The 25,663-nt window shown below is 45.3% G+C and overlaps 3 protein-coding genes across 7 annotated transcripts in view; 2 read left to right on the top strand and 1 right to left on the bottom strand.

Moving 5' to 3' along the window:
• prr36a (proline rich 36a) overlaps positions 1-13,278 on the top strand; it is a 28,584-nt gene extending 15,306 nt beyond the window's left edge. Inside the window, exons 4-6 of the mRNA XM_023791870.2 lie at positions 2,380-2,549; positions 2,812-5,514; positions 9,109-13,278. Of these exons, the coding sequence (XP_023647638.2) occupies positions 2,380-2,549; positions 2,812-5,514; positions 9,109-10,136 (3,901 nt within the window). The 3' untranslated portion in view covers positions 10,137-13,278. The remainder of the gene's footprint in view (positions 1-2,379; positions 2,550-2,811; positions 5,515-9,108) is intronic.
• Positions 13,279-13,392: 114 nt separating this feature from the next.
• Positions 13,393-16,891, bottom strand: c5h19orf67 (chromosome 5 C19orf67 homolog). Of its 5 annotated transcripts, XM_072712116.1 has the most exons (9): positions 16,797-16,837; positions 16,358-16,448; positions 16,118-16,287; positions 15,759-15,930; positions 15,497-15,641; positions 15,194-15,348; positions 14,874-15,098; positions 14,615-14,782; positions 13,393-13,876 (listed from the first exon to the last, which is right to left on the bottom strand). In XM_072712116.1, the coding sequence occupies exons 3-9, from the start codon at positions 16,206-16,208 to the stop codon at positions 13,714-13,716; spliced, it is 1,119 nt and encodes a 372-aa protein (XP_072568217.1). In that variant the 5' UTR covers positions 16,209-16,287; positions 16,358-16,448; positions 16,797-16,837; the 3' UTR covers positions 13,393-13,713. The 5 variants fall into 5 exon arrangements, with proteins under 5 accessions (XP_072568217.1, XP_072568216.1, XP_072568218.1 ...); XM_072712115.1 differs by lacking the exon at positions 16,358-16,448 and having other exon boundaries at positions 16,797-16,891; XM_072712117.1 differs by lacking the exon at positions 16,358-16,448 and having other exon boundaries at positions 16,604-16,850.
• Positions 16,892-18,356: 1,465 nt separating this feature from the next.
• pkn1a (protein kinase N1a) overlaps positions 18,357-25,663 on the top strand; it is a 32,980-nt gene continuing 25,673 nt past the window's right edge. Inside the window, exon 1 of the mRNA XM_023791873.2 lies at positions 18,357-19,291. Within this exon, the coding sequence (XP_023647641.1) occupies positions 19,271-19,291 (21 nt within the window). The 5' untranslated portion in view covers positions 18,357-19,270. The remainder of the gene's footprint in view (positions 19,292-25,663) is intronic.

Below are 25,663 nucleotides of genomic sequence, written 5' to 3' on the forward strand. Positions count from 1 at the left end.
AGGGCTTTTTATATTGAAATGGTAGCTTGTAAACCCTGTCCTAGCTCAGTGTCCCCTCTGACTCTGAGGTCACCCAATAGTAAAGGCTGACATCTTAATGATAACCTTATTTATAAATCTAATTTATATGAAATGGGTGATATCTGGCTCAGGCCTGATCCTGCAGCTAGCGCCGCGCTGCCCAATGGCAGAGATCCTTAGCGCCGCGCTGCCCAATGGCAGAGATCCTTAGCGCGGTGCTGTCCAATGGCAGAGATCCTTAGCGCGGTGCTGCCCAATGGCAGAGATCCTTAGCGCCGCGCTGCCCAATGGCAGAGATCCTTAGCGCCGCGCTGCCCAATGGCAGAGATCCTTAGCGCCGCGCTGCCCAATGGCAGAGATCCTTAGCGCCGCGCTGCCCAATGGCAGAGATCCTTAGCGCCGCGCTGCCCAATGGCAGAGATCCTTAGCGCCGCGCTGCCCAATGGCAGAGATCCTTAGCGCCGCGCTGCCCAATGGCAGAGATCCTTAGCGCCGCGCTGCCCAATGGCAGAGATCCTTAGCTCTCCCCAGTGGAATGCTGCAGTTGCTGGTCTGTAATTAGCACCCGTCTAAACTCTTAATTCCCAGCTAGTTTTAGGTTACTTCTTCCTCCAAGCCTCTTACTGTCACCAGCGTCTGTGTCAGGATCCGGTAATCGCTGCTCGAGCAGGTGTAGGTGTCCTGTTACAGTGCCGTGTCATGGTGTGACGGAGTGCTGCAGGAGTGTGTGACCCGGGGCCTCGTGTGCTCGGTTACAGGAAGTCGCACCCGCACAAGGAATGTGCCGCCATCACTGCCGTACACATTTTATCACCCCATTTATTCTGTGAAATATGAGATTAATAGCCTGTACCTGCAGGACTGACATCACTCTTTCGATCTTCACATAATTGAGCCATCCTGTCTTTTCCGATTCACCACCGTTTGTCATTTAGGAGATTACGAGAATCTGCTCTGGTTCTAATCACTCCTGCTGCCCTGTGTCCCATGACGCTCCGCTCTGGTTCTAATCGCTCCTGCTGCCCTATGACGCTCCGCTCTGGTTCTAATTGCTCCTTCTGCCCTGTGTCCCATGATGCTCTGCTCTGGTTCTAATCGCTCCTGCTGCCCTGTGTCCCATGATGCTCTGCTCTGGTTCTAATTGCTCCTGCTGCCCTGTGTCCCATGATGCTCTGCTCTGGTTCTAATTGCTCCTGCTGCTCTGTGTCCCATGATGCTCTGCTCTGGTTCTAATCGCTCCTGCTGCCCTGTGTCCCATGACGCTCCGCTCTGGTTCTAATTGCTCCTGCTGCCCTATGACGCTCCGCTCTGGTTCTTATCGTGCCCCCCCGCCATGTCCCATGACGCTCCGTGCCCACTTGGTATTTGGTGCAACATGACAGCAAGGATAAACCTAAATAACCTAAATAATACAAACATGTCCTGTATAGTGTCACACATATTCAAACAAATTGCATCTTAAAGTGACAGCCCTATGAAAACCAGAGTGTCTGGTGTGCTGTGTCTGGAGTGAGTGCTTAAATCTGGACTGTCTGGGGCTCCCCAAGGACCAGCTTAGGGGGTGTCTGCAGCTGATCAGTACTGGAAGTCATGTTAAGATGAGGGACCCCCCCATATTTCTTCAAGTGGTATGGCTTACTGCGATTGTGTTACCACATAGAGTCCACACCCCAGGCTGGTACTGTCCGGCCTTCATGAAGCTCAGCAGGCCTCTGACAGGGAGCAGGGTGGCTGCTCTCCAAAATCCAAATGGAAAGAACCGGCTATGGGGGAGCTTGGCTTCAGACTCACATGGGGGCTGTTTTTAATTACTTTCATTGTAATTTTGCTTTTATTGTAACTTTCGATTTGGAAGAACAAATGCAGTGTCAGCGGTAGATGTGGGGACCTAATTTCAGTTGTCCCCACCCCTCCCTTTTGTTTTCTCATTATTCTTTACACTGTGTAGTGTTATTCGAATTGGGCCTGCTTGCTTCAAGAGACTTTTCTGAATTAAGTATTTTTTCCCTATTAGGGTTACAGTCAGGGGCAGCAGTCTCCCCCCCCCCCACACACTTTGCGGCTGCAGTGACTAATTGGTGCCTTGTCTGAATGCCCTTCATTGAACCAGTTTCTTCGTTCCCGCTGTGATTGCCTCTTCACCCTACACGTCCGGGGATTGATGACCCTCTAACCGGCGGATTTATGAGTCAAGGAGAACCGAAGGAGTATTTCATAAAATGGTTCCGAAAGAGCGAGCCTAGATAACACTATACTTCATTCTAGGATGTACATCCTGAATCTTTTTTTTTTCCATGGCTGAGATTTCACATACTTTCCCTAATTTAGTTTTCTGACTGTGCTGCTTCCCCCCCCCAGGCCTGCTGGTGGTCCTCCTCCTCCTCGTCCTACTTCCACGACAACGGCGGGAAAGCCAGTCGTCAACTCCACCACCACCTCCCGACCTGCCTCTTCACGAGCTACGGCTCCACCTGCTGGCCGTAACACTGCAGCGCAACCCACCAAACCTACAACTCCTGCAAAGAAAGGTAGTGAAGGGGGAATCTGCTTTAGTTGCTTTTTATTTATTTTCCCTCCCTGTCGCTGGAAAAGACAACTTTTATGTTTTTATTTCTAAGTGGTTGTATAAGAACCAAGGCTAATCACAGCTTATTTGGTCCACAAATACCTTCCTTAAACAGTATTACAAAAACTGCATTGGTACTATGGGATGGTTTTATACTGCAGTGTTTGAATGTGTGTAATTCTTTGTCGTCAGCATTATAATGCTTTATATTTTCTCTCTTGCAGATGTCAGTAAACTGACTACAGTTCCAGTGAAAAAACCAGCTGCAGCCCCTACCCGGGCCCCCCCAGCCAAGACCGCAAAATCCGACGCCCCCAAAACAAGCGCAGCTGCCAGGCCGGAGCCCGCTGCCAAGAGGGCGCTTTCTGCCAACAAGCCGGCGGACGCCAAAACCAGCCGGCCCAAACCGCAGGACGGCAAGCCCGCGGCGACACGGGTTGGGACCGCCAGCCCCCGCAGCATTGGTTCGAAGCCTGGCCTCAGCAAGACAGCCACCGCCAGCCCCAAGAAACCGGAGGGCGGCGGTGCACCGGTGCCAGTGAGCAAGTCCTCCAAACCCAAGCGGCCGGCACAGCCCCTGTCTGCCAGCGGGGAGCCGGCAAAGGAAGAGGAGCCTCCAAAGCCGGCGGACGTCGCAGAAGCCGCTGCCGTTGCTGGATCTGTGACGGCAGCTACCGAGGCGACACCTTCAGAGCCCCAACTCGCAGCAGAGCAAGAGCCGGCTTCAGTCGGTCAACAAGAGGCGCAGCTCCAGCCTGAGCTGGATGTGCAGCCGACGTCTACGGCAGAGGTTGAGCCAGTAGTAGAAGCCCTAGCTCAAGAAGTAGACCAGGCTCCCCCTAGTGTTGATGTGCTGCCATCTTCACCTGCAGGCCCAACTGAAGGACAGTCTCCACTAGATGATCAAAGTCGGCTATCACCTAAGATTCCTAAAAATTTGTCCCCGGAGATGGGGAAACAAGAAGAAGGTGCAGAGAAGGTCTGTAAACCAGTAATGGAGGCGGATATGTTTGTTCCTAAGAATGTAGGTGCAGGAGAACTTGTTGATTTGGTGGTACAGCCTGAGCTCACTACTCTAGTACCAGCCGAGGTCTTCACAGCTGAAACGCCTGTCCTTCTGGCTCAAGAGCCTGGACTGGCTGTTGAAAAGGCAGATGAAGAGATCAATGAAGATAATGACTATGGTGGTGATGTTGAAGAGGAGGAGAAGGAGGTTAGCCAGCAGATATCGGTGTCAGAGATGAGTGGGACTCAGCCGACCGAGGACTCCCGGCCTGGTTCTGCGGGACTCGCTGGGTCCATGTGGCGGGGTGGTGCCCTGGTGTCAGAGCTGGACTCTGAGGATGTTAGTTGCAGCCAACAGGGGGCATCAGAGCTGAGTGCACCAGGTGTGCTGGAAGGCACTGAGAGCCTGGATGACCTAGGAGAAGCCAGCCTCAAAGGGGCTGATGGCGAAGGAGCATCTGCGGGTTCTCCTGACCTTGAGATTGTACCAGACATTCCAGCTAATGAGGAGGATGAAGATGATGAAGATGAAGAGGACCGTGTGTATGACATGGAGGTAGGCTCAGAGAGGGCGGAGGACCCTCGTAGGGCACGGCAGGAGGGTGAGGACGAAGAAGAGGACGAAGATGTCGAGATGGCGAGTGAAGGTGTGACTGAGAGTGGACTGGAAAGCTACGGTAATGCAGATGAGGACGATTTTGCTGAGGATGATAGGCTAGACAACCTGAACCGTGCCCAGCCGCACCTCCTGCTCTCGACAGCCCCAGCTCCACACTGGGCCCAGGCCAACCCATTGGGTGAATCCTGTACACAGCCCCTACCGCTAGCTGCCTCTGCTCTGCTCGTGAGCCCTTCCTCTGACCCCTGGCAAGCAGACCCAGATACGCCCGTCCAAGCTCCTGCTGAACCTTGGATGGAGTTTTGTGCTCCTGTCGTTCCCCAAGTTCAGGAGCCAGTCTTCCACCTCCAGGTTATTCCAGAGCCACGAAGCGATGACGTCCAGCCGCCTCCTGCGGCACCTGCTGTGGAGGAGAACCTGATGTCCGTGGAGCCCATAGGCCTGCCTGTACCTGCCCGGGGCATGTCCCAGTCGAGCACTCTCAGCGGGACGGAGCTGGCCGCCCAGAGCAGCAGTGACACCAGCACGCCTGAGGAGCTGCGCGAGTACAACAGTAGCTCCGGAGTGGAGTCTGAAGACAAGCTGAAGACCCCAATGCCTCAGCAGCAGCCTGATGTCGAGCAGGACATGAGCCTCCCCCTGGAAAGGGGCGAGGGGGAGGAGGAGGAGGCGGAGACCCTCCCAGCCGACGAGGTCCTCGGGGGTCCGGCAACCGCACCGGCGTCGGATCCCTCCTCTCCCTCGGCCTCGGAAGACGAGGCGAGCGACACTGAGGGAGAGATGCTGGTCCACGACCCCGGCACGCTGGGTTCCCAGACCTTGCCAGCTACCGAAGAGCGTGAGGAGGCTGGGCAGCTGCCCTACGGGGAGGGCGAGGATGGCGGGGACACGCCCCAGTCTGCCAACTCTGTGGCATCCTATGGTTTCGACTGCACTACGTCCAACTCCAACGCCCACTCCACCCAGAGCCCCGGAATCTTCTCCCTGGAGAACGAGGACCAGCTGCTCGAAGAGACCAAGGACCCGACCATCAAAGAGCTCACCCTGGGGGCCGCTACGGCAGAGCCGCCACTGGGGGCACCCGTAGACCTCCTGCCCCTCGGCGCCCTCAGGGAGATTCAGTCCAACCCAGAGGAGCAAGAGTACATGCTGTGTGGGAAGCGAGTGGCAGAGAGTCCCATAGGGGAGACTGCCCCCCCCAAGGCCGGCCTCCCCCTCACTCCCCAGGAGGCCAGGGAAGGCACTGACGGCCAGCCTGCGTACTACTCTGCTATTTGTGAAAAGACTGATAGCGTTCTTGCAGGTAACGTATAGTCTCGCATTTGTGATTGCCCGCCCCCCCCCCCTCCCCCCTCTCTCGTGTTTGTTGTGGATTTTCACTCCAGTTGGAAAGCAGGGAGGGCAAATGAGAGAAAGTTTAAAATAAAATAATAAAAAAAAAAACCTAGATAGTGCCACTTCCCTCTATATTGCTATTATGATTATAATATTAATATATGGCTTAAAGTCCTGTATGTGCAATAGCTACTATTTACCATGAATTTTTTTTTATCAAATAAGCCTGAAGGATTGACTGGTGGTCTGTTGTGAAGAAGACAAAAGAAATGTAAAATGAACTTGACCTTGTGTATTTGTCCTGCTCTTTTTACTGAACAAATGTTACTGAATTTATTTGCTTTTTTTCTCCTCCCATTGAGTAAACCCCCCCCCCCCCCCTTGCCCATTTTCCTGCACTTTACAGTTAGATCCCCTTTGTTACTTTTGAGTATTTACCATTTTAGCTTTAAATAAAGATTAGATATTTAACATTATTTATGCATTTCCCAGTTGGTCTTTTCACTGCGGGCTGCTGGAGTGTTCTATTAACGTCTGGGGGTGAGATGGAGCTGCACTACTTTTTGTTTTGGACCACGTTTCACTTTGTTCCAAGCTTAGGCTTGTATGTTTTTATGTGCATTTAATTTTCACTGTGATTTTAGTGCCAGTGAAATTCAATTAATCAGGCTCAACTATAAGAGCCTTCGTTTTATGTTCTTCCCAATTATACACACATTTTATCACCTATGTGCAGTTTCCTAGGGCTTAGTGGCCTTGTGGGAGTACAGTAGTGGCTCTTTGAACACGTAAATGAAATACGAAAGACAGAACAAAACACTATCAGCAACCTCCCCCCCATCGAATTTCAAATAAATTTAATGTGTGTGTGAACTTTTTATTTTCAAAGAAATGGTCAAAATACAACTCTGCAAGTATGTTTGCAGAGGTCAGCATGCAACGTGACTGGGACAGTCCCTAATAAAAATGGACATACTGGAGTATCCTCTGGAATGGTGTGTTTAAAAAAACAAACAAAAAAAAAATTAAAATCCTTTTTTGGTCTCAATCTTAAGCACATGCCAACCCTTTCTACATTTGATAAGGCTTGTGTCTCTCACCATGCACACACATGCCCACCTCATTACTAATACCGTGGGACCAGTCCTTCAACAAGCCTCCACTTTTCTGGCCAGCGGGAAGTCGATCCCACAGATGTAAAGTGTGAAGATGTAGAAGATTGAGGATGGAAATCCCCAGCTTCCATCTCCCACTGGGAACCCAACTGGATCCAGCTCTGACTTCCTCTTTCCTGCTCTGCATTTTAGCTGTACTGGGGAAGTGTTGGATTATCCCAGTGACACTGCACATTTCAGGGACTCCATAGCTTCTCCGCCTGACCTCCCTCTCCTCTCCGCTGCCTGGTTCCCGTTATAGATGGAGCCCTTTCTCCAGTGTAACCTATTCCCAGGTCGCAGTCTTCACTGGCTCCTGTTCTGCAGTGCCGAATGGACTGTCAAGCTCCAGCGGGTGATTGAGGCGCGTGCAGACTTTGACAGGGAACACTACACCATATCCTCTCCCCTGCACTGCTGGAATCAGACTGGCATCACGCATGTCTGACACGCCATTTCAGTCTTGCTGCTGGTTCAGCCATGAGATTTTATTTATTTATTATTTTCTTGCATGGCAGAATTTATCCACCAGATGCATTGAGTATTTGACCATTTACAGTAGCCTGCTGCTTTTTTTATTTTATAAATCTTCCCCCTTTTTCCACTTGCTGCCTTGTTTATTTGTGAAGTTTTGCACTGTATTTACCTGCATGGTGGAAAGTTGCTCTCTTGCATGTATTAACGAGCCGGACTCAAACTTTAAAAAAACTTTTTTTTTTTTTTTATTTATAAAAAGCTTTTAAGTTTCCCCTACATGGTTCTTACTGGTTACTGCATATACAGGATGTGGCCGCTTTATAGCACATAACTTGGTCCAAATTAGTCATTTGGAAGGTTGAATAAATGCATTGGTAAGCACTGCTTTAACTAACTCTCTAGCCCATACCCTCTTTCCAACGTCCATTAAATAAGGTTTTGGTCGTGTAAATACTTTAAATAATGCGTTGATATAACTTTACCGTAGAGAGAGTTAATACAGATACAGGTTCCCTCCCACCTTCCCCAAAAGTGAAAGATTTTAGAGCATTGTTGTCCACATTTTCTTCGAAATCAGCAGGTAGGACAAGTCCGACGTTGTTGGGTGAATATATCGATTTATTCTGCAACAGAGCATCTGTTGATTCGTGACGTCTAATTTACATCTTTATTCTTTAATGTAAAAATCCATTCGATCCACGTCAAAAGTGAAACGGACAAAGCTACAAGGACCCCCGAACACTTCCCTTTGTTTATCAGTAATTAGACGAACCTATAGTTAATTTGTGTAGGCCTATAAATCGGAGTTTGACTTTCATGTGTATTGACTGAAAGTACAATAGAAGCATTTTGCATCTGGAGTTACTCAGAAGTCCGTTTGATAGCGTAATTTCGCTGCAGTCATTGAGTCGCTGCAAATGCGAACTGCAAGACCGTTTTCAGCAATCGAAAATGAAACCTTAAATAAAAATGGTAATTTAAGATCCGCCTCAATTACTCGTCGTACAATGGAAAACGTTTTCTTTCGAATAGCCTTGAAGTGTTCCGAGTACTAAAGACCGCTATAGCGGGGTGACTGTACTTACTGACCGCTATGCGTGATATAGCTGAATGCTTGCGTCGAATATAAAGTACCTCCGTATTACTGGAAGTAATAAGACTGTATTTAAGATGCATTTAAATATTTTAAAATGAAAGCCCGTGTCCAATGTTAAGATTACCAGGAATCAGTAAAAAGTTCTTGAGACTTGGATGTGGACACTTTCGACAAGACGTCTGCCCTGGCGCGTGCTGGGCTTTATTCCCTACAGCAAATATCCGATGGTCAGGAGATTCGCGATTGCTTTAACTGTTACTTTAATCGCAGAGTCTTAATGGCTGAAATGGATTATCACATTGATCTTGGATTATCCGTTGCCGTTGAAAGTGCGTTTAAATGAATCTTATAACCGCTTGACAGTTGCTTAAATTTTCCGGTTTTTTTTTTTTTTTTTTGCAAATTACAAATCATAGCAAGGTTCTAACCATGTTGCCATTTTCCACATGCCTTGCTCTGTTGCTTGTGTTGCCAGTGTCCGTGCATAATGTCTTGCGGGTCTATTCACTGCTTCTTGATGCCAAGCATTGAGTTGAATACAAACCTATTCTGTAGTTTTTATGAGATCTTTTGAGAAAGTACACCACTCCAATGATTTTATATTGTATTTAGCTCAAATTGGCCATCACATTTTTTTTTAACCCTAATTGGCTAAGTTGCCAACTAGTAATTATATTCACTCCATACAATTGCTCTACAGTTTCGTCTTGTCCCAACTCATATTCCCTTTTCTTGATATTTATTTTTTCTTCCATCGCTATGCCACCCATTGCTCCACCCAGTCATCTCTCATTGTATCTTTAACGAGTCTCAAGTGATGTTGCCTCTCTCACAGGAGGCTGTGAGCTCCAGCCCAATCAGCAGCCACCGCCGGCCCAATCGCAGGCCAATCATGTGGGCTCTGTAGAATGGAAAACCTACAGTCAGCCTCCGTCAGCTCACCTGAGCCCAGCCTGGCAGCCCACCGACCTACAGTCCAGCACACCACAGGCACAGCCCAACCTGCAGCTGCGCAGACTGGAGCAGCACCAGAAGCATCTGCAGCAGATCCAGGAACGGCAGGAGCAGCAGAACCGTGAGAGGCGCAAGGAGCTGGAGCTTGAGGCTGAGCTCAGGGAGCTGGAGGAGGAGGAGGAGAATGAGAAAGAAGATGAGGAAAAGCTGTGGCGGGAGCAGCGGAGGAAGCTGGAGAAGCAGCGTCAGGACCTCCTACAGCTCCAATTCCAACACCAGCAGCAGGAGCTCAAGCACCGGCAGCAGATCCTACAGTGGCAGCAGGAGCTGGTGCAGCAGCAGCAGCAGCACAAGACTCAGTCTGCTGTCCTGCAGTCCCCAACATCTGTCCTCTGCACCATCTATGAAGCCAAGGAGGCAAGTGATGAAGAAGGGGAGGAGGTGGGTGACGATATGGTAGAAGAGAAGAATTCAGAGCTGGAGGAACGGGTGACAGTTGAACGCCAAGAGGGTGGGATGCAGGAGGAGGAAAAGGGCGAAGATCCCCAAGTCGATCAGGGTGATCCAAAGACCCCTAACCTGGCACCGTTACTGAGGCCCACAAAGCTCTCTCCACGCGCTGACCAGGCCCAGCTGGGTCTGGATTGGGACAAAAAGGTGGATATTGTCCAGCAGCTAATCAACCAGACCCTCCTTCTAGCGGGAGATGGGTGCCCACCTCTGCTGCTCCTGCCTGGTGGTGGGGGGGGTACCCTCAGCCCCCTGGAGAGCAGCATGTGGCCCACTTTGCTGCCCCCTCTCACCCCCCCCTCTGCCACCGTCACCTCAGTCAGCAGCTTCTCCCCTGAGGACCAGGGAAGCTCTCCCCAGGGGGAATGGACAGTAGTGGAACTGGAAACCCACCACTGAGGAGGGAACACTCCCCTCTCCGTGTTGGTGGGGGATGTCCTTCGCAGCACTGTCCCACTGCACTGTCCCACTGCACTGTCCCACTGCACTGTCACACCGCACTGTCCCACACTCAGAACTGAAAATTCCCCATGCTGTGGTTAACCTGAAGCTCTTGCATAGCGATGTCATTCTATAATGGAACACACACATGCCAGAAAGAGGTATGCACTGTCCTGACATTTTCATCCTGTCGGTAAAAGTATGTGCCATCCTTTGTGTGCCAAAACGCCATCGTCTGGATGAAAAGACCAGCATCTGCAGAAATGTGAAATAACCCTGCTGTAGGTCCCAACCGTTACTGATGTATAAGTCCAGGTCTATCGCCTCAGAAGGTTGGTCTCAAACTGATCAATATGCTTTCCAGTTAATGGTGATGAATTCTCTTCTCTGCAGCTTTAGTATTGCGCCCCTCCCCCCCAAAAAAAAAACAAAAACAAAAAAAAACAATCAGATTTGCAGTCAATAATTCACACAATGCAGGTAATTTCTCAGGTGTTTGCTGCCTGAACTGTCCAACACTGTGACCTATTAGTAGTAGTTTTTTTTTCATTAATCTCAGTCTCTATTACTCATTTATGACAAAAGCAAAATCAGGTACGTTTTAGAAGCATAGTCTAGTTTTGTTAGGTATGCTGATGCAGTGTGTCGCCTTAGAGCAATGCCACTATCCCTGACTGGCCTGCAAAAACTGGCTCAGAAACATGCCCTGTTTGTCTGTATGTACAGAACGATGTAGCAGGGCAAGGCATGAAACAGGTTTATGGCCTGATACAGGGAATCACAAACTATACGAAGGCATTCTGCAAATGTTGCAGTACTTGGCAAGTTAGTACTAGTGAAACTGATGGGGTAGATAAGGGACATATAGGAAGTTGACTTTCTGTTATGACTGTAACATGGTTGGGTGGGTTGATTGTCTGCCCCTGCATTCTAAAGCCATGACCTAATTTTTCGGTCTCTCTGTCTTTGTTTTGGGTTTCTGTGGTAACTCGTGATGTTATGACAAAAGAATGAGACGCTGAATGGCAGAGATAGGACTGCACTGTGGGACATTCTGAATTGGACAAAATGCACTAAAATCACTGATGCCAACTGGCGTCTCCGTAGCATAATAGAGGAAGGCAGACAGACTGTTTACATAACTACTGAAAGTTCTGAGCACTGGAGTTCTGTTCTTTGCCCAGCATTACAGTTTCCCTCAATGTCTCTACTGACAAGCAATTTTGCGACATTTCCTCCAATCTGTCCTTCTTTTTTTTTTAGACAGGGCTGCCAAACAGTGCTGTGGTTCCACTGACCTCCCACAGAGACACTGTTTAATCACTGCCAGTCGTTTTGAGACTGTCAGGCTCAAAGCTTTAATAAACACAGCCAACTGTCACAGGTTACAGAATTACATATTAGACAGCATTGAGTCTCCTGACCCGAGATCGAGTTTTTCTTTCCTGGATTGAACCCGTAGATTATCTTCTGATCTCGTGATTGAAACTCTACTGCACATCATTTTCTGTACAATTATAGCTCTAGAGAATAACATATATATGGTACCATATGATTTAATCTTCTGGAGAGGTAAGGGAAAACTTCTGCACTATTTTGAATCGGGTCCATGCACGTTCTAATCAGTAGCGGCTAAGGCCCCTTCCAGATTAACTCAATTTGTTGGTAAAACCATATCCTTATGTGTATCTATGCACATATTCGTATTTATGTAATGCATGTAAATGGTGAATATTCAATTCAGAGTTTATATGCGTCTCATGTGGCGAATCACATCACTCACTTCTCATGCCACAAGTCCTTTTGCTGTAATTTGCTGCGACGCTGCAGTGGACTGCGCGGTTCAGAGGCTATGACACTCATGCACTCACTCAGCATCGCAGCACGTCTGGTGGCCGCGGTTCGCAGTTTTCTAAAAGAAACATGTGGGAACTGGGCCGACTGCAGTTTCCCATCTGCTGAAGCAACTTTTGGCCAGATTCCTTAACACCCGTGTTTTAATGGTACTTTATTTTTTTCACCTCAGATCCAAAGTGGTTCTAGTAACATGTTGGCCTATGCTGGATTTGTTTAATCAGTGCTGTTATACTAGAATTTATATTTTATACAGAGGGAACTCGTAGAGCCAGTTTACTATGATGTTAGTTTTCACTTGATTTATTTTGAAGTATAGAAACTCTAATGTGAAATAGATGATGCCAAGGTACTAATAAAGATATTTAATAGAGTATGAAATGCAAGCCATTAGTGTTAGAGACTTCTGAAATAGTGTTCGTGATGTCATAGTGATAGAGTAGGTATTTTAATGTTGTCTGTGTAATTCAAAGCTCTGTGTGCACTGAATATGAACTGTTCGCTTTCTGTACGATGTTATATACGTCACATGACGTCTCTAAAGTCTACTCCTTCCATTCTCTGCTGCGTTTTATGGATTATCCTTAGAGGAATGGGTCCCCCCCCCCACCCAAGTACATATCAATCTTGCATATCACATAGAAAATGAGGTTCTAGTCAATATAATAGAGGTATTTTGTTTCCCGGATACTTTACAGGTTCAGCTTTCTCCTATAAAGTGCCCCCCGGAGATCCGTACTAACCTAAGGGCAGTAAAATCACACATCACAGTGTTTTTTTGTTTTTTTTTTCCCCCTTCCTGGAGTCTCGTGCACTATAGTGGTGTGTGTTGGGTTGGAGATCCTGGCGTGGAGAGGCTGATGAGCGACTGAGTAGAAGTCATACATATTACACTGAGGGCTCAGTAGGAGAACGGCAAGGATCCCACATAGAAAGGGACAGGTGCGGATAGCTGAACTGGCAGCTTTCCTTTTCTTTCCTGTATTTACTGCTGTATTCTGAAAGGAGAAAACCTTTAGAGATTAGATACTGTGATACTAAGAGTTTTCCATTAGAAACTATGCTAATTTCATGGCAGCTGTTCGGTGAATGGTTCCCCTGATTGGGTACCTCAGATACATGTCTTTTTTCCAGTGAAAGAAGCTTATTTTTTGTGTGTATTTTTTCAAATGATCAGTTTATCCTTTTACTCAGCCTGAATGCTCATGCCCATATTCTCAAGAAATAAAATGGTTTTGGAAAGTGAGTTCTGTTAACTGGTTACTTTTACTAACCTGCATCTCAAGTTAACTTGACACAGCGCGCCCAGACGATAAACCACAAAACTTGTGTAACATCATGAAACCTTTGCATTTAAAGCTCATTTGTTAACACTTATACGTTTTATTAAGAATGTTAACATAAGTTTTATCCTCCTCAAAGACACTTAACATTTTCATTTTTTGGAAAAAAAAACAAACAAAAAATAGCAATGAACTACAAACAGTTTGTATTTCTGCAACCTCTAACTTACCAGCAAATCAGTAGTCGAGTAACAGGAACGAGATTGTGTATAGTGCATTTTGTAACTGAACGAGCCCTTCACAAACATTACCTGGAAAAAAAGGACTGCAACCAAACGCCTCACAAATTACCAAGAATCACAATCCTGTCCAGGTGAAACGTATCTTTGAGATGTGGCTTAGGTGTGAGCTGGGTGGCCTGAAGCTGCAGAACACTCTCCTGGACCCTCCATGGAAATTAGCACCCCCAAGAGGTAGTCTGTGGCAGTGCAGGCTGAAGGCTCCTCTGTGCCCAGGTGGAGTAGCAGTTTGTATTGTCCCTGAGGTGTTGGACAGAGTAGCCTAAAAAGACATAAGTGGGGGAAATGGCCACTGTGGACACGTCCCAAATACCCCGACCACTGAGTCCTTTCTCTTGCCAGCAATAACTCACTCTGGCAAATGTTCAGAGAAAGACTGGAACCATCAGAATGTGCCTGACACAAACCCAACTGGCTAATACTGCCAGTTGTATGTATAACTTTATTTGGTTTAGCACAACAGTCTTGGGAAGTCCTGAGTGGCTCAGCCAATAACAGCGCTCGTCCTGAGTGGCTCAGCCAATAACAGCGCTCGTCCTGAGTGGCTCAGCCAATAACAGCGCTCGTCCTGAGTGGCTCAGCCAATAACAGTGCTCGTCCTGAGTGGCTCAGCCAATAACAGCGCTCGTCCTGAGTGTGGCTCATGGCTAAAGTTTGACCTCTGGCATTACCAACGGCAACAGGAGCACAACTTACTTGAGTCCTCTGAAAGGTAAGCGGGGCCTGTCTTATTTAGCATCAAATACTGAAACTTCCATTGTGCTAAATGTTTCAAGTGTGCGTTGGTGTTATGAATAATCAACAGACAAACTAAAGGGTACGTTGAGGATTTTTTTTTTTTTTGCTGTACATCTGCTCCCGTGTTTGTATTGTATTGTGCATTTGGCTGAAATACTATTTAAACACGACAACAGTAGATTCCATATCCTTTTCCATGGAATGTGGAGTGAGCTGTTTCACCAGTGTGAGTTTGCTAGAGATATGCCCGGAGAATATTTACCAGTCAAAAAGGTCTGCATTCACGGGATCGGGGTCCGTTTGCACCCACTGCCCAATAGACCACCTTCTGACAGAATGGCCAGCCTCTGGCCCCTTCTCTTGCCTCTTCCCCCTCTTGCTGTGCATCTCCGGCTGCGTCTGAGCTACGTCCTCATAGCACAGAAAATAACTGCAGAAGAAGAAACAGTTGTACTTGTGGCTTAATAGTGAACTCTTGCCCCTCTGCGACCCGCTCGATTTCTGCCCTGCACTTTACTCACAATTCAGTGTCCTCACTGTCTCCTTTCCCTATCCCAGTATTTTTTCCCTGCTGGCCCTCTGTCTCTTCAGGCCATTCTCTTGGCCTCTCCACATTCCAGCGCATGCGTTTGTAGAGGTTGCCCCCCGCCCCGGGCCTAACCCGGAAAAGAGCAGGGCGGCAGTAACGGAATATGGACACACTGACTGTGTTCAGTTGACACTGGCCGATGTAGAAATGGGATACGCTGAAAGGGCAAGGCGAAGCAGAAAAGAATCATATCACCATTACGTCCAGAAAACTGTTGACTACTGTTACGAAGAGCAAAAGTGCCGTGCATACCAACAAATGTTGACACGTTGCAAATTGACCCGTTGTGACAACAACACGGTATACCTGGATGGCTCAGTCTCCTCCACAGACAGCAAATTCAAAGAGGCATACATCAAGACAAGCTGCTCAAGTTGAGTGCACAGCTGCTGAGAGAACTGCAACAGCTGCACTAATAAAAAAGGGATTAAAAAAAATGCAATGCAAAACAAACAGGCAGAAAATATGAAGTGATCTCCATCCCTTGTTTTTCTTTAAGACCCTTTCCTTTGGGTCTAATTTGTTCTGTTTATTACCAAATTCTTTGACTCTGACCTGGGTGCGAATGTAGGGCGGAAGGGGTGGACGTTGGGGAAGGCAACTGCGGGCTGTGGCCTCCAGGTAGGCAAACCAGGGCTGGCATGTGCGTAAGAATATGCGAACAGCCTGGGTGAGACTCTCCTTCTGCAATCGGTCACATCTGTACATACATGGACAAGACAGAACAGTGAATCAGAGCACTGACTGTAGTATTATTCTATGTTGTGCAATTTTGAAGCACATGCAGTGTATTCCGAATGTGTCACACTACACTGACCCGTTTATCAGGTGTGCCTGTAATTTATCGGCCTTATTTAGAAGGTACTGAACTTGCTGCTCAATCCATCGAAGCTTCTCATCCATCACTGAGCTCTCAGGGTGAACGGGGACGGAGGACTGCTCGGTTTGCTCAGTGCAGTATCGCTGTGCACCGCCAGGGGGTGCCACCGCTTTTTCAAAAGCAGCAAACATCGAATTGATTGTTGGGGGTACAGTATTGTATGAAGATTAACCAATTTATCAAGCTTGCTGTTCGCCACGAAAGCAATACTGAGGGGGACATAGCAACAATAAACCATATTAAATTATATTTACAATTTGAATGAACATGTTCCCCTCTCTTACCGCTAAACTTACCGCTTATTACATCAAGAGGTGGGTGGCCCAGCTCTTCGGAAATGACTATGGATTGCTGGAACGGCAGCTTCTCTGTTGTCTCATCGGCCATAACGGCTAGACTTAGTAATCTATGTAATGGGCTTTGCGTGTGTTGAGACAATCTTACAAGAGGATCCAGTCTGGTACACCTAATATTAAAAAATGAAGGTCATCCATTGTTACGTCGTATACTCACATTATAGAAACGGCTTAACTGACCCAGCTTTAAAGCGATGACTCCGGTTTGAGAAATCTCCACAGCTTGTATGTTGGCGTTATCTCGTTTAAAATATGCTTTCATTTCATCTCACTTAATTGATTCGACGTTATAGTTAGATGGCAGACGATAAAGTAATATTAAAAAAATACTAACGGTACACTTCAGATTATCATACTAATGTGTTCTGACAATCCGTTTAGTCTAATATCAATATTAAAGATATGATGCAGAAACCAATACTGTACCAATATACGATGGATGGCTAATTACGAAGCCTCCACTTAGCCTAGCTTAATAAATACAATTCAGTTTCTCTAACGAGGGGGTTAAACGACTTAAGTAATTATTATTTGACGTGAAGGTGGTATATTTTGTCATTAATTAGTTGCTTGACACAGAGATAATACAAATGACTACAATTAAATGAGCTATGCTCACTGCTGATAAGGCCCTTCGTGCTCTTGTTGGTCCTGCGAAGAGCGGGTCACGTGATCCGCATGGCAAACAGGCCAACGTCACCGTTTTGCCGCCTCTTTGAATGTCAATTATCAACCTGGATATTTACATGAGCATCGGATCATACACAAGGCAGGTTGCAGCATATCGAGGCCATCACACTGCTTCTGTTTTTACAGTTTTGTGGAGAATTCAAGTTTGTTTGAGTATTTACAGAATGGCTTCCCTGGTGTCTGGCGAATCTGTGGGGGGAGCAGTAGAAAATACGTAGCCAACCCTGCTGCCACCCCACATCAAAGTAATAAAAACAGATTATGATCTTTTTTAAGATGTACTATACAATGTTTGAAATGACTATTGCAAAGTATAAAGCAGACATGCACCCGTAATCATATAATTTTACACATATGCTCCACACTTAAACATTAGTTTGCTAAACTTTTAGCTTGTTTGCGATAATCGTACACTTCTAGACATCTTGTCAGTTTCCGAGCAACATTGCATAAGTGACATAACATAACCTGTTACTTGAATAGTATATGGCATGCTTTTTATTGTTATGCTAATCCCTACGCTTAGGCATCTTTTCAAAGCATCTTTGACAGATTTTCAATGAAAGTATCCGAGTAATGAACATTGTGTTTATTCATAGGGGTAACAAAACCATTTGGAATTGATCAATGGTCTGAGAGGTGGCTTCTTGACCAGAAACGTTTCCTCAATTATTGGCAGTGCTGTTTCTGCCGATGGGGGGTGCTCTGTGGACACAAAGCTTATTATTTTTAATTTCTGAAATTACTGTAATTATTTTAAGGACGTCGGTCACAGAATTTTATGTGTTATTTTAGAAAATTATGCATTTCCAGCGCTTTGTTAAATACCTTTTTTTCTTATCGTACTCCGTTGTCTATCCGAGTAGTGTATAAATGATCTGCGAGATAACTGTGTCTTGTAGTTAAATATCCTCTTATTTAGCTTATATATTTGTATTTATATTTATAAATTGTATTTAACTTACGTGCGCGGCTTCTTACGAGTTAATTTTAAAGAAAATCACATAACACGTCATATGAGATGCCGTTTTAACCAGTTACTATTTTAAACAATAGATGGAACATCCAACTCTTTTTACATAGAAAGAGAACTTCTTACAATTGATCTGCCACGTGTTTATTTATTACAGTTATCTTGTTTACAAATGATTTCGGCATATGGACTTTAAAGATGTGTAATTAAAACATTAAACCCATATTTATCTGATTTTATAATGACAGAAGTTGCTTAAACGCGATCGTTTACATGTCCAATAATAAATTATCAAGTGGTATCCAAACATTTGGATTTCAGTGCGTATATTATAAGACATGTCAAATAAATGACCTGTCAACAAATGCCTTTGTTGGCGGATTTCTTATCAACAGTTGCGCCTGAATCAACCGAGACTCAGCGAATCCATGGATTCACCACGAGAGAGGGAATTACACGCGGTCACGTGACGACACGGGCGCGCTCCCGGACTCTCGCTCTCCCCTCAGCCGCTCGAGCATCGGTCGCCGCTTTGGAGCGAGATCCTGACCTCGCGGACAAGCCGTTAGCAGCGCTGGCGGAAAGGAGGAGAGAAGCCGACGTGTGGTCTGGCCACTGAACCCAGCGATATTAAACAACGGGGCTGGCTTCCCGCCCCCGAAAAACCGCCGTCTGCTCTAGCAGTCCCGCTGGACAGAGCCCCCCGACCGCTTCGGATAATGGCACATTGCGACTGGAAAGAGGCTTTTTGTGGCGTGTGATACATGGGAGTAGATGCGATGCATTTATCCGGGATGCGTTACACTGAGAGGAGACGGAGTTTGCCTTCTAGTGTTCTGGCTAGCTGAATTGTTTACGGGGTGGGTGTTAAACGCGCACCGCTTAATGTAGCTTTTGTGAGGGCTGCTATAAATTGGTTTTTGTTCGTAGCTTGTAAGCTAGCTGTAATATTCTACCCCTCTAGTTAGCGATAGCGGCTAGCCACGCATTTAACACAGTCTCCACAGAAAGCAGCACGGTCTCTGCCAGCTGACAGTCTAATACAAGTTTCGGCGTTTTAAAAGTCGGTTTTATTTTCATTTTTTAACTTGCCTTTTTAACTGGGTATTTCTGGACAGCGTGAAAGGGACAGTACAACAGAACCTCACCAGCTAGCTCTCAAGCTAGCCACAGCTGTCGGGATGATGGGTCGGGGCTGACCGGCGGCACGGTGCGATGCGGGCCACCTCAGCCCCACCGTTGACTTTGATAACTTCCCAAGCGGCTTGAATAAACCACATTATCGCTAGCTCTGCCGTAACCGTCGGTACCCAGGAAATTTATTCACTTTGTACAGGACGGCGTAGACCTATGCTCAACACCTAGATACTGTCACTGCAAGCATTGTCGGTGTACATTATCTCAGGAGAGCCTTGTCTACAAAACAACATATGGCCAACGACTCGATGCAAGTAAGTCCTCCAAGTTTTATTTCAATTATTATAATTTAAAGACCACGTGATTATGCCACTGGTTACCGTCCGCCTCGCAGCACGATCGAAAATGTCATCATATAAATAAAAACAGCACGCCTTTGTGATCTCTTAGGGACCGACCCCGTGCGTTGTATTAGACGCGCCCGTGACTGGAGAGCTGGCGATAAAATGTCCACCTTTATAGATGTTAAGCAGTCAGCCTTCACAAAACAGTCACCTTGCTAGACTGTTTTGCTCCTCGCTTTTTTTTTGAGGGGCGGTATTGTAAAGCCGGCATATACTGGCGAAGTGTTTGTCTTTGGATCCGTTGAACCCGTCGATAAAGAGAAATATTTACGTTTACGTATTTCTTCTTCTGAAAATGCCCCATATGTTCCTCCTTCCCTTCACAGATTTACAGTTTGTTTTCAGTTCATTGCAACGACAGTTCTGTATTTGATTAAGAATAGTTTGAAGTACTTATACTTTCAGTTCTACAGTTCAATTGTTGCATTGCAGCGGTAGGATAAACGTTATAATACACATAAAGTTATATTGCAACTAAGAAGTAACTAGTACTTTTAATGAAAGGCTTATAATGACACTGATCAGATCAGTTTCTGTATTATTTTTAAAATGTAAGCTATATAGCAGTGCGTATTTAATCTTTTGGCACTTTACTGTTAGATGTGTGTTGTTTCTGTTGGTCACAGAGATGCGCGTAGCGAACCTCAGAAGACTTTTTTCCTCGTTTTCAGCCAGATACGCAGTATGTTTGAGCACTTGCGGTACGCTTGCCATAGCTGGTGATGGTGATGGTTATAATACTGGGCATCACATGGGCTCAGATGAGATCTGCAGGTTATCACTTTTTGTGTGTTCATAACACTGTGCTGTGGAACTATATTGTAAGTCGTGAAGGCACGTAATTTGCATGTTGGGTGTTAGGATTGGGGCTTAATTAAATGGGATTAGGTTGCACCATTAGGCAGATTCACTCTAGCATCCTGGAAACTCCAATATGGGTGATGTTAAAAATTAAACAGTGCTCATCCACCCGATAGTCGCACATCTTTTTACTTGCACTATCCGGGGTGGCAGATCTTGTTTGCTAATATTGTTAATCCTGCAAAAACAAAACTGATTGTGAATTGTGAACAGATTGTGAAGAAAAGGTAGGGTTTCCAAAGCTGAGCTAAGGTATTTGTTTAGTAGATTGATATTGTCTTCAGAATATGACTTGCTGGTAAGTTGTGCATGGGTAATAAGTGAATAGTTTGACACTTTCACATGCTCTGTTGAACATGACAAAATTCACTCTCACAGAAGTTGTAGGCCTAGCAGAAAAGCTTCACTGGTCACACATTGAAACATGGGAACTGATCCTAACATGTTGACATTTTAAAATGCTTCTGTGCAGCATCTGTTTGCCCTTTTAAGCCCGGACAGTGTGTACAATGGCTGTGGGCGCAACAAGAAGCAGGCAGAGAGAGGCTAAGTCTCAGGGCGAGGTCAGTGACAGAAAAGGGAACCCTTGTGCTGCCAGACAGGTTATGGGAACAGAGGAGGCCATTATCTCTCTGGTTGGCTCCTCCATTCTTCAGCCTGCACTAGCTGCAAGTGGCTCCAAGAGACCCCTGGGAACCTCACCACAGGCTGCCCCCGAGTGTGCCTTGGTCAGGTTCCGCCAGTGGATCACAGAGGCTTCTTCTGAGCATGTCTTTGTTCTGCTTAGAGGGGAGAAGGGGGAAAACAGGAATCAGAACTGCGTCATACATCCTTGAGTGGGTCAAAGGAAAATCAAAAAGGGGCTGCTGGGGGTTATGACATGGGGGGGGGGGGGCTCATCATAATAGTGTCAGCATTAGTTCTGTCAGCATTTCAACTCACTAATCCCACTACTTCAGAAAACAGCAGCTGATGTATGCCTGTGTACATGCCCAAGATGCACATGTGCAGTGCTGCATGGTATTATGGCATTTGGAACCTAACCCTCTTGAGAACTTCTACAACAAGTCTTGCACACACCACTGCATCATAAATACATGCACATACAGACACAAAATTGAGGAATGTCTAGAATGGTTTATACATTCTTACATACTACCAAAAAGATTGTGGGTCCATGTTATATTATACTTAATAATATTACATTCGCTTAATTATATTATGCTTAGATTGTCCCTGGAATTTATTTTATGGTATTCATCTATATTCAACTATGAAATATACTTTAAAATCTAAATTTACAGTAATGGATAGGCTTGAGACTATGTTGTAATCCCAGGAAGAACTCTGTTGTCTAGTTGAGTAATCTAACATGAATAGCAGTAACTGTCAACATTTTGAACTGATACAGTTTAATACTGTGAAACTTTAATATTGTCTCTTTGGGGAAAAAGTAGTGTTTGAGTATTGAGCATAAATTTTAGTTATTCTAACGAAAGGTAGCAAAATGAATCTGGGGATTTCTTTCCCTTATTTTCTCACTTTTAACCATTTTTAACCGTATAAACATTTTATCCGCCCATATATATTTACTCTGTCCAAATATCCCCGCCCCACACACACACAAATTGCTACAGATTTCTGGAACCAGAACCTATTTATAATTTCTGATAATGGTCTGATAATACTACCCCCCCCCCCCATGGAAAATCCTAGGTAAGCTCCAGCACTGGGTTTTACTGGCTTGGGTTTGCTCTGCACTTTACTGATCAAGATCAAAGAAGCATTATGCCGATGACATGGTAGGCAAATTAGCACAATGGTGTCTATTGTTTAGTCTAGTTCAAGTTGAGTTATTTCCTCCTGCAGTTGACCATACAGGACCCATAGGCAGCAGTGAATTTCTGTGGCAGCAGGTGTAGTGGGTGGGAGTCACTACTCACTTTCGTTTTCCTTTGGAAACGGGCTGTTGTGTTCTTGCCACAAAGCTCATTTCCTTCTCTCCTGATCTGCCCTCAGGGCTAAGTTCCATCCTTCTGTTTTTATCATTTGTTCTGCTGTCCACCCCCCCCCCCCCCACACACACACCTTCAACCACCTTTTCCCCCCTCCTTGTCGTATTAGCAAACCCCTTGCTACTTTCCCATTTTTCTTGTGCATTACAGTATTGCTGCCTTATATCTTGGCCCATCCTTACATCAGAGAGACTTGGCACAGCAAAAAGCAAGTGGCAGAGAATCTGAAAGTAGAGTATCAGCTGCTCCCTGTCATTTCTCTAAAGTTCAACTTAGAATTTTCCCACAATAATAGCACATCCACTCTTCCCACAGCTTTTCTTGATCTGGAAATGTCATTCTTATGTGTATTTTCAGTGCAGGAGATCCTTGTTAATGGGGTGTGTTTTGTAATGTAGAAAGTTTGTGTTTTGACTTTGCTGAATGTGCAGACTTATTTTTGGATATGCGTTACAGTATGATTCACATAAAGTCTGTTGAAGATGAGCATTTTATTATGATTAAAACTCTCCAGCACTATTTAACCTGGCAAACAACCCATTAGTTAAATGTGTACAGCACTGAAATAAATAGCACAGGGATGGTAGTATAGTGTGTGGAGTAAAAGCATTTAGCTGAGCTTGCACAATTGTCTGGTAAACTGAGTGGTTTGAGCAGCAGCTTGTTCTCTGAAGATCCAGCTCAGGGGCCTTCTGGCTGCTGTGTTCTAGCCTACTGTCTAGGTAAACCTTAATGTGGATCCTATCAGCACACACTCAAACCAGCCTCACAGCATTTTTGGCTCAGCTCAAGCGTGCATAAGGTTTTCATATGAATATGTTCCTCAACCATGCGGTTGTATTAGTTTAGTGTACTATCCGGTTTTGTGGATAAGATTTCAAAAGAAATAATTGGTATTGCGCAAATATTTTAGTACTGGCTGAACCGGTCTGTTTTGCCGTCCCCTAAGACAGAGTAGAAGACTGAAAGAGAGATAGGGAATGGTAAGTTGTTAAGATGATCTGAATTTTGTTAACTTGGAGCATTTTTCCCATAACGGTGATCAGGGTTGGGGCCATTCCAGAATGCATTGATCAATTCCAGTCCAAATCAGGAAATGGACCTGGAGTTGGAACTTAAATCTCCCTGAAATTCAAATTCAACTGCAATTCTGTTCCCCGTAGTTTTTTTTTTCCCCAATCCCAGCTCCAGTTCCATTTCCTGATTTGGACTGGAATTGATCAATGCATTCCGGAATGGCCCCAACCCTGACGGTGATTAATATTAAGACTTTTTGTTTCAGAAGAGAGATCTGGTGGGATTCATTTATTTGGAGATGCTTAATAAAATTTGAATAATTGAACAACTTTAGGTAAAGTGAAGAATAAAATGATGGAACAGTCATAATAAATGAATGGCTGTATTGTAACAGAAAATCCCAAAAGCCTTCAAACTCCAAAGTGTTCTCAGCTGAAATCCACTTGTCACTCATCTCTCTTGGTGTTTTTCACATTTTTCCCGGGCCTGTGCTCAATGCCTTGATGGTTCATTTACCAAGAATAAGCTTTAAAGCCCTTATTTCCGGTTTTAGCTGTGGCCAAGTATGAGTATGCTGGCAGGGAAAGAAATACGGTTGCTTCTGAGTGTGGATTAGCTGTAGGCTTTCACTGTAGGAGCTTCCAGCCCAGCTAAGATATAAAGACTGGCATGGCTTCAAATGGCTCATGATAATGCCACATGCACGCTGTCTGTCATATAGTTGGATGATTTCTTTCGCTTGTCCTCAAAAAAATTGTCAGTCTTGGCATAGTAAATGTAGCGCCCAGTCTGCTGAGTGTCTCATCATCGCTGGTTTCAGTGAACCTATGTGCTAAAAGTTAAGCTCCTTGCTAGCATGTTGTCGTACCAGACTAGTGTGCTTTTTGAAATACTGTATATTCCAGCAGGGTTCTGGTTGTCTGGGTGGCAGTTTGGATTTTTATGAAGGCTGTAGGCTTGTGTGATTTAGTGATGTCTGTAATTAACAGGAACAGGCAGGTAATGGTCAGTATCTGATAGTGACTGACCAGCAATTATTGCTTTTTTTTTGGTAAAGTTGGCTTAGGCTACACGCTAAGCAAGACAACGGAAACATTTATTAGTTGGTTTTCAGTTCATCCTTTCAGCCTTGTACTTTTCAGAGTCATTGAAGTTGGTGTTTCCCTTATTAATTTTCTTTAAGCCATTAGTTTTCAAACTCTGGTACGTGGGGTCCACTTTAATTGTAGGGGCAAGGGCAAATTGTGATACTCGCTACCATCCCTTTTCATTTTAAAATTAATATCACCCAGTCCTAAATGATAGTTTTGAAAATTGTCATTGAGTCAAGGAAAAACTGGTTCAACTAATGTCCGTGCTGTAGACATCATGTATCTGCACTTATCAGTGTCACGCCCCGCTCCGTCCACTCCTAATGTGTGCCACGCCCACCTCATTACCTCCTGTTTCTCCCTGATTGTTCTCACCTGTGGCTCGTTACCTGTAGCTTGTCTGTTGTATTTAGTCCTCGTCTGAGTCAGTCTTCCTCAGACTTGTCATTAATGTTACCCGTCGTTCTTCCCCGTCTTGTGGATTCTGCCGTAATAAACCCTGTTTACCCTTCTCCCTGGCTCCGTTTCCCTGCTTCCCGGATCGCCTCCCCAGCGAACGTGACAATCAGTGATATTATTCTTTATTCCTAGTGAAATTTTAAGGGAAGATGGAAGCTATTTAAATATTTTATGAAATTAAGGTGAAGCACAGTGTTTCCATCTCCATGCATGTATCATTGCTTGGAAATGTACATCTGTTTTCATTAAGAGTAGTCTTTCTTGAACAAGCTGTAGTACATAAATGAGATCATACTACATAGGTTGCCACACTCTAATGCCTGCTTGCAGTGGCTGGCCATTCCAGTCTACCAGCCAGATGTAAATTTAGTTTGAGAGTAACCCTACCACACAAGAACAATATGGTCTCTTTCTTTGTTTTGAATGTGAATTTTCCTATTTTAGTTTCAGTAGTTATATGTATTAGGTTAAGGATGTTCTGTCTTCATCCTCATCTTCCTGGTTGGACTTTCATTTGAACTCCCTGTCTTGGTGAAGGTTCTGCTAAATTTAGTCCGTTAGATAAGGTGAGGAAAACCCATTAAATAACCTCTTCTCTGAAAGCCTTCATCACCCATAGCTAAGGGTTTTACTGTTGATGTTGATCGGTTATATCTTGTTCTTGGTAGACCCATTTCTTCATTTATCTTTGAAACCCTCTGCATTAATGAAGTACTGCAGTATGTTATGTTCATTAGTTAATGAAATCTGTTCAGGCTACTTCATTTTCTTTGATGTGTCCATCTGTTTGGATTAATACACCAAACTCACCTCCTTACATGAAATAGGTGTTTATCTCC

Source organism: Paramormyrops kingsleyae, chromosome 5, assembly GCF_048594095.1.
Source record: "Paramormyrops kingsleyae isolate MSU_618 chromosome 5, PKINGS_0.4, whole genome shotgun sequence".
NCBI classification, from domain to species: domain Eukaryota; kingdom Metazoa; phylum Chordata; class Actinopteri; order Osteoglossiformes; family Mormyridae; genus Paramormyrops; species Paramormyrops kingsleyae.

Coding starts and splice junctions, on each gene's coding strand:
- c5h19orf67 (XM_072712115.1), bottom strand. CDS start 16,208: ATGGCCGATGAGACAACAGAGAAGCTGCCGTTCCAGCAATCCATAGTC. Junction 15,349..15,496: donor CGCCCTACATTCGCACCCAG/GTCAGAGTCAAA, acceptor TTATTAGTGCAG/CTGTTGCAGTTCTCTCAGCA. Junction 13,877..14,614: donor AATGCAGACCTTTTTGACTG/GTAAATATTCTC, acceptor ATGTCTTTTTAG/GCTACTCTGTCCAACACCTC.